Source organism: Salvelinus namaycush, chromosome 3 (genome assembly GCF_016432855.1).
Source record: "Salvelinus namaycush isolate Seneca chromosome 3, SaNama_1.0, whole genome shotgun sequence".
NCBI classification, from domain to species: Eukaryota; Metazoa; Chordata; class Actinopteri; order Salmoniformes; family Salmonidae; genus Salvelinus; species Salvelinus namaycush.
This window is the reverse complement of record NC_052309.1, coordinates 28024939-28032427: the sequence shown is the minus strand read 5'-3', so window position 1 is coordinate 28032427 and position 7489 is coordinate 28024939. Positions and strand designations below refer to the sequence as shown.

The following is a 7489-nucleotide window of genomic DNA, read 5'->3' as shown; positions in this document are numbered from 1 at the left end:
AGTTGAAAAGAATGCAGAATCTGACGATCAATCTTCACAATACATTTGGCTACATGTTCCGCCTGAGGGTGATAGAACCCTGGTTTCAGTTTCTTAATTGCTTTACGAGGAAACCTACTTATCAAGCAGCTTTTTATTGTTCAAATGGGTATATTGCAGCATACACGACATGAGAGAGACATGAGAGAGACATGAGAGGACAACTAAGGGTTTGTACTGCTACAGCAACTGGAAAATATAGAGTGTAGTAGTATTACACTATCAATAAAAAATGAAAATAGCAAAATCATAGGAAAGATCAAGATATATCCAGAACTTAACCATCATTTATGGACACAGCAATCAATTAATAAGTTACACATAATAATTTCAAAGATATCAGTGACCCCTTGATCCTTGAACCCTGACCCTTCCCTCCAGCCTTCCCTCTTCCCCTTAACTCCCCCTCAGTTGAGTCCATAACGGTGTGGTTTGATTGACATGCAAGACCAAACCCCCAACTGGTGCAGTCCCGGCCTATGGGAGACAGAGCTGCCCGGCTCTGTCCTGCCCACTCTAGGACTTTACTTCCTGCTTCTTCTTGCTCTGGAACTTCCGGAACTGTGATTGGATGGCCACAGCAGCCTTCTCCGTCTCCGGAGCCTTCATGTCGATGTCCGCAAAGTCCTCCTCAGGAGCAGCCTTCTTAGAGTCATCTGTAGTGAGGCAATAAAGACGGTGAGAGACTGGAAGAGAGAGTGGGACAGTATAGAAAAACTGGGGAGTCTTACTGTATGTGACTCTACCACAGTTGGGGTCACTCTATTTCATCCCTCCATCATGAATGGAAAAGGTCACCTAAAAATGGGACAGTTTTCAATTCATGAATTGACTGAAAAACCTTTGTTAATAGCTAGAGAACGATTCAAAGTTCATAGAAATGTGTTTAATTTGAATTCAACTCAATAGATTATGTTTAAAGAAGCAGCCTTTTTCGAGCGTATACAGAGGGTAGGGGGCTTTGCATCTTCAAAGACTTTAAATCAGGGGATAAAATGTGAAATATGAAGCAAGGCAAGCCTTTCTAATCTCCCATACATTTACATGCTGTCATGTCCTCTCTTCATCCAGGAGGATTTCATTTTCTAACTCCCCTTTCATTACTCATACATTTCCCCCTTTAATCTAGAAGACAAAAGACATGTACAGTAATACATCAGAATATATTTCTTTTTTTATTTACTTACAAATGTAAGGTTAAATGTTTCCTAATACATAGATAATCACAGCCAAAATGCCAGCAAAGACTAAATGAGTTCAGATCAGTGCCCATGCTAGATACCAAAGAGGGAACATTCTGTGAATATTAAGCTTTGGTTGATTGCTTAAATATGAGGAGTGAACATACAGAATTGTATGCGTGAAGTGACTGTGAATGACCAAAAAGCAATACTGGGTCCAATTTCTGTGATGCAGGTTCAATTCCTAGGTCTCATTCCAACAGCATTGGGATGCGATAGTATACGCCAGTCTCCATTCACATGCATCTACTATGTGTATTGAATACTGAAAGATCCATTCCTTTACAAGATGTCACACATGCCATATGCATTTTAAATTATACATAGTTGTGAATGTACACTCTTAGAAAAAAAGGTGCTATCTAGAACCTAAAAGGGTTCTTCGGCTGTCCCCATTGGATAACCCTTTGAAGTACCCTTTTTGGTTCCAGGTAGAACACTTTTGGTTCTAGGTAGAACCTTTTTGGGTTCCATGTGGAACCCTTTCCACAGAGGATTTTACATGGAAACCAAAAGTGTTCAACCTGGAACCAAAAAGGGTTCCCCTATGGGGACAACCGAAGAACCCTTTCGGAACCCTTTCTTCTAAGAGTGTACTAACATATAAAATGTGCACACATGCAGCAAAATGAACAACATACGTTTAGGTTTAGATGAATTTTCTTCACGACCTTGGCATCCTTTGAAGACAAAATGTTTTCAATGGAGAGGAATGTACATTTCATGATTGCAGAGCCCATACAATTACTCTCCAAGCTATCTTTCCTTGTGTAATGGAACAGTGTGGGGACATCCCATTTCACTGTGGGCCTAACCCATCTAAATTGATTGAAGTCAGTGGCTATTGCCAGTGTGGGTGCGTTGTTTTTTAATATAGTTTTTGCAGGAAAGGGATGTTTCTCATGTACATATCTTATGTTCTTCATTAACAGACTGAGTGCCCCCCCCCCCTCCTCTGATACATATTGCACACTTCACAACAAGGTCACAGTCCTCCTAAACCATGAATTGAGACTTGAGGAGGTGCATGTGTGAATATCTAAATTCTCCCAAATTGATGATGTCTTCATTTCTGGGGGAGATGGTAAAAGGTCATGTTGGAGCTGGTGACTGTCTGATGTATGCTGCTCAGGGACACTGGGACAGTGATTGATGAAGGTATAGTCTCAGAACATCTTGGTGAGAGCACTCAGTAGCCTATGGAGGGGTATTACAATAGCTGGAATCCAAACTACATGTAATCCCCACTACCAAGTATATAGTTCACCAAATTTGTCTAGAATAAAACATAGTCAATATAATACTGAAAATAGTCAGCCTTAAAATAACTATAGGACTGAATGTGAGTGTCACACCCTGGCCTTAGTTATCTTTGTTTTCATTTATTATTTTAGTTAGGTCAGGGTGTGACATGGTGAATGTATGTGTTTTTGTAGTGTCTAGGGTGGTTGTAAGGTTAGGGGGTTTATTAGAGTAGTTGGGTTTATGTTTAGTATAGAAGTCTAGCTGTGTCTATGGTTGCCTGAAGGGTTCTCAATCAGAGACAGATGTCATTAATTGTCTCTGATTGGGAGCCATATTTAAGGCAGCCATAGGCACTAGGTTTTTGTGGGTAATTGTCTATGTCAGTGTGTAATGGTCAGTGTCAGCACCATTTTGTTATTATAGCTTCACGGTCGTCAGTTTGTTATTTTGTTTGTTTAGTTGTATAGTGTTCGTTTCGTGTTTTTTCCCTCTTCTGAATAAAAGAAGATGTACTTTCCACACGCTGCGCCTTGGTCCAATCTCTCACCCAAAGACGATCGTGACAGAATTACCCACCAATCCAGGATCAAGCAGCGTGATAAGCGGCAACAGGAGCAGCGCAAGGAGGAATGGCAATGGGAGCGTAATCTGGACTACACAACGTGGGAGGAGATCGACAGGTGGGCGATCGACCCAGGGCGAGTGCCGGAGCCCGCATGGGATTCTCTGGCGCAGTGCGAGGAGGGATACCGGCGAATGGAGGCAGCACGACGACGCGGTAGGAAGCCTGTGAGTCAGCCCAAAAAATTTCTTGGGGGGGGGCTTAGAGGTAGTGGGCCGAGGGCAGGTAGGAGACCTGCGCCCACTTCACAGGCTAACCGTGGAGAGCGGGAGTACGGGCGAACACCGTGTTACGCAGTAGAGCCCCGGTTCGCCTACATAGCCCGGTGCGGGTTATTCCACCTCCCCGCACTGGTCGGGCAACGGGGAGCATTCAACCAGGTAAGGTTGGGCAGGCTCGGTGTTCAAGGGAACCAGTACGCCTGCACGGTCCGGTATTTCCGGCGCCACCTCCCCGCCCCAGTCCAGTTCCACCAGTGCCTACACCACGTAACAGGCTTCCAGTGTGTCTCCAGAGCCCTGTTCCTCCTCCACGCACTCGTCCTATGGTGCGTGTCTCCAGCCCGGTACCACCAATTCCGGCACCACGCACTAAGCCTCCTGTGCGTCTCCAGAGTCCTGTGCATCCTGTTGCTGCTCCCCGCACTAGCCCTGAGATGCGTGTCCCCAGCCTGGTACCACCAGTTCCGGCACCACGCACTAGGCCTAATGTGCGTCCCCAGGGTCCAGTATGCCCTGTTCCTTCTCCCCGCACTAGCCTGAAGGTGCGTGTCCTTAGCCCGGTGCCTCCAGTTCCGGCACCACGCACCAGGCCTACAGTGCGCCTCATCCGGCCAGAGCCATCCGTCTGCCCAGTGCCATCTGAGCCATCCGTCTGCCCAGTGCCATCTGAGCCATCCGTCTCCCCAGTGCCATCTGAGCCATCCGTCTCCCCAGCGCCATCTGAGCCATCCATCTCCCCAGCGCCATCTGAGCCATCCGTCTCCCCAGCGCCGTCTGAGCCATCCGTCTCCCCAGCGCCGTCTGAGCCATCCGTCTGCCCCGAGCCATTAGAGCCGCCCGTCTGTCCCGAGCCGTCAGAGCCGTTAGTCAGTCAGGAGCCGCTAGAGCCATTCGTCAGTCAGGATCTGCCAGAGCCGCCAACCAGACAGGATCTGCCAGAGCCGCCAACCAGACAGGATCTGCCAGAGCCGCCAACCAGACAGGATCTGCCAGAGCCGCCAACCAGACAGGATCTGCCAGAGCCGCCAACCAGACAGGATCTGCCAGAGCCGCCAACCAGACAGGATCTGCCAGAGCCGTCAGCCAGCCATGAGCAGCCAGATCCGTCAGCCAGCCATGAGCAGCCAGATCCGTCAGCCAGCCATGAGCAGCCAGATCCGTCAGCCAGCCATGAGCAGCCAGATCCGTCAGCCAGCCATGAGCAGCCAGATCCGTCAGCCAGCCATGAGCAGCCAGATCCGTCAGCCAGCCATGAGCCGTACAGCCAGGATCCGCCAGAGCCGTCATCCAGCCAGGATCCGTTCCTCAGTCCGGAGCTGCCGTCCCTCAGTCCGGAGCTGCCCCTTATCCTGGTGCTGTCCCTTATCCTGGTGCTGCCCCTTATCCTGGTGCTGCCCCTTAGTCCGGTGCTGCCCCTTAGTCCGGTGCTGCCCCTTAGTCCGGTGCTGCCCCTTAGTCCGGTGCTGCCCCTTAGTCCGGTGCTGCCCCTTAATCCAGTGGGGTTAAGTTGGCGGGTGGTCAGTTGGAGGAGGCTACGAAAGCGGGTAGTGACTATGGTGGGGTGGGGACCACGACCAGTACCAGAGCCGCCACCGTGGACAGACGCCCACCCAGACCCTCCCCTAGACTTTATGCTGGTGCGCCCGGAGTTCGCACCTTAAGGGGGGGGTTATGTCACACCCTGGCCTTAGTTATCTTTGTTTTCATTTATTATTTTAGTTAGGTCAGGGTGTGACATGGTGAATGTATGTGTTTTTGTAGTGTCTAGGGTGGTTGTAAGGTTAGGGGGTTTATTAGAGTAGTTGGGTTTATGTTTAGTATAGAAGTCTAGCTGTGTCTATGGTTGCCTGAAGGGTTCTCAATCAGAGACAGATGTCATTAATTGTCTCTGATTGGGAGCCATATTTAAGGCAGCCATAGGCACTAGGTTTTTGTGGGTAATTGTCTATGTCAGTGTGTAATGGTCAGTGTCAGCACCATTTTGTTATTATAGCTTCACGGTCGTCAGTTTGTTATTTTGTTTGTTTAGTTGTATAGTGTTCGTTTCGTGTTTTTTCCCTCTTCTGAATAAAAGAAGATGTACTTTCCACACGCTGCGCCTTGGTCCAATCTCTCACCCAAAGACGATCGTGACAGTGAGATTGTGGTAATAGATCATTCAGTCATGTTACTAGAGCAGGCATGGGATGCCATTGTCAGTCTTTACATTATTATAGGTCCCTATGGTACATGTATTCTATCAACTTAAACTTAGGCAATACAATATGACCAAACTGGACTAATACAAGTTGATTAGGTTACTAACAAAAATAAAAAGGTGAAAACAATCAAATGGAAATTGGCAAATGTCAAATAAACGTCATTCAATCAAATTCAATTGACAGGAGTTTGGTATTTGTGTGGCTTTCACCTTTGGATTAAACTGAATGACAATGCAACTCATCGTCCAACCAGTTGAGACTAAAATCCATATGAACACCAGGTCTCACTCTTTATACTGTCATCAGTGGCTCCAGAAGGGTGGAGAGGAGGCTCACGGCCACCCTGTTATGCTGAAGGAAGGATCGATTTAATGTGCTGAATGGCCAAATGAACCCTTTTAAAAGTGATTGGCTATCATTAACCTGCCGGCTTCATTGTGTTTTAGGATGAGATTCCAGGGATGGGGGGAAGGACATAGTATATGTTACATCAATTGATTATATTGTGTATTGTTTAAAAACTTAATAGGATCAATTGTTGGCTCTGTCGATACATACAGACTACAGGAAGTAGGAGGTTTCACCTTCTAGTGTACAATATGACTATCAAATACCAAAGTCAGGGAAAAATCTTGGGGAATCATCAATTATTTGATCCAGAATCTATTTGAAGTAGGACTTTAAATTACATTTATCCTGTAGTCACATTCACTTTACCTGAATGACTGAATTCTACACGTAATGTCATTTATAGATATCAAAGGATCCTCCAAAGTATTGCAAGCCTAAGTTTGACGTCTCTAACTCTGAGGATTTGAATGGCATTATCATGACAACAATACCATGCTCCAGCTTGGAAAGTAGGTCTTTCTGTGAATTTCAGGCATGAATGTACCCAAGGTAGATTGTCTTTATTTCTATAATGGCATATTTTCTTTCATAAAAAAAACACAAAAGAGAGTTAGTCAAGACAAAAGATCTGTTGAGTTATGAGAAATGTCTGATTCTCTGTTTTTGCTGTTTTTGGACAGTCTGCTCTCCATGAGCAGAGCAATGTGGTCACATGAACCAACATGGATGGCGTTTTCAGAATTTCACAAGATGATTTTTAAAAGCAGGATATTAGTTAGTTACAGCAGGCCTACGTGATGTATGTTGTGTATTTTGTCATATTTTTCCTGTATAAATCCTGTACACACCTTGTCCAGCAGGTTTGCTGTTTCCACTCATGGCTCCGGATCCTTGTCTCTGCAAAGGAAGAGATAGAGAGGGATCAATATTCCAATATTCAATACTTTACATATGGGGCAAAACTTAGAGGTAGACCAGTAGCCAGAAGGTCTCGGGCCATTTGTGTACATACATGCGTACATGTGTGAGCTTCTGCTGAGACTTCTGCTCCGTGGAGGAAGCCCACACTCCCCATCCTGCACATCACTACCTGAGTTATTAATACAGTGCTTTCAATGAATTTAAACACAGCAGATGAGCTTTGATGCCAGGTAGGCGGCTGAGGAGGGAAATCACAACAAAGAAATGGCAGTGTCCTCAGTTCTCCTATAGAAGTGGAAGGAAGGGGAACTAATTTCAAAGCTTTGCCATCTGTCTCACTGTTAGTGTGGAAGAAATCCCAAGGATTCACTGAGGTGATGGGATGGCATTCCTTGTTAGGTCTCATCTGTCTGTGTTATACTCTGTCACATGGGGTGAGGTTGATACTGGGGTTCACCAGAGGTTACTAACACCCTCCCTTACTCTCTCCATCTCATTTTCTCTCCCCCTCACTCCATCTCTACCTTTCTTTTCCTCTCCCACACCTTCTTCTTCTCTCTTCCTCTCTCCCTGCACCCTGCAGCTCTCAACAAACAACGCCTGAGCAGAGAGAGAGAGACAGAGACAGAGACAGAGACAGAGACAGAG

At 46.3% G+C, this 7489-nt stretch overlaps 1 protein-coding gene across 1 annotated transcript; it reads right to left on the bottom strand.

Moving 5' to 3' along the window:
- Window positions 1–540: 540 nt before the first annotated feature.
- On the bottom strand, window positions 541–6995 carry LOC120043815 (calmodulin regulator protein PCP4-like). The gene is made up of 3 exons (XM_038988411.1): window positions 6933–6995; window positions 6769–6817; window positions 541–695 (listed from the first exon to the last, which is right to left on the bottom strand). Exons 1-3 carry the CDS (start codon window positions 6993–6995, stop codon window positions 556–558), a joined length of 252 nt encoding a protein of 83 aa, XP_038844339.1. The 3' UTR covers window positions 541–555.
- Between the last annotated feature and the right edge of the window lie 494 nt (window positions 6996–7489).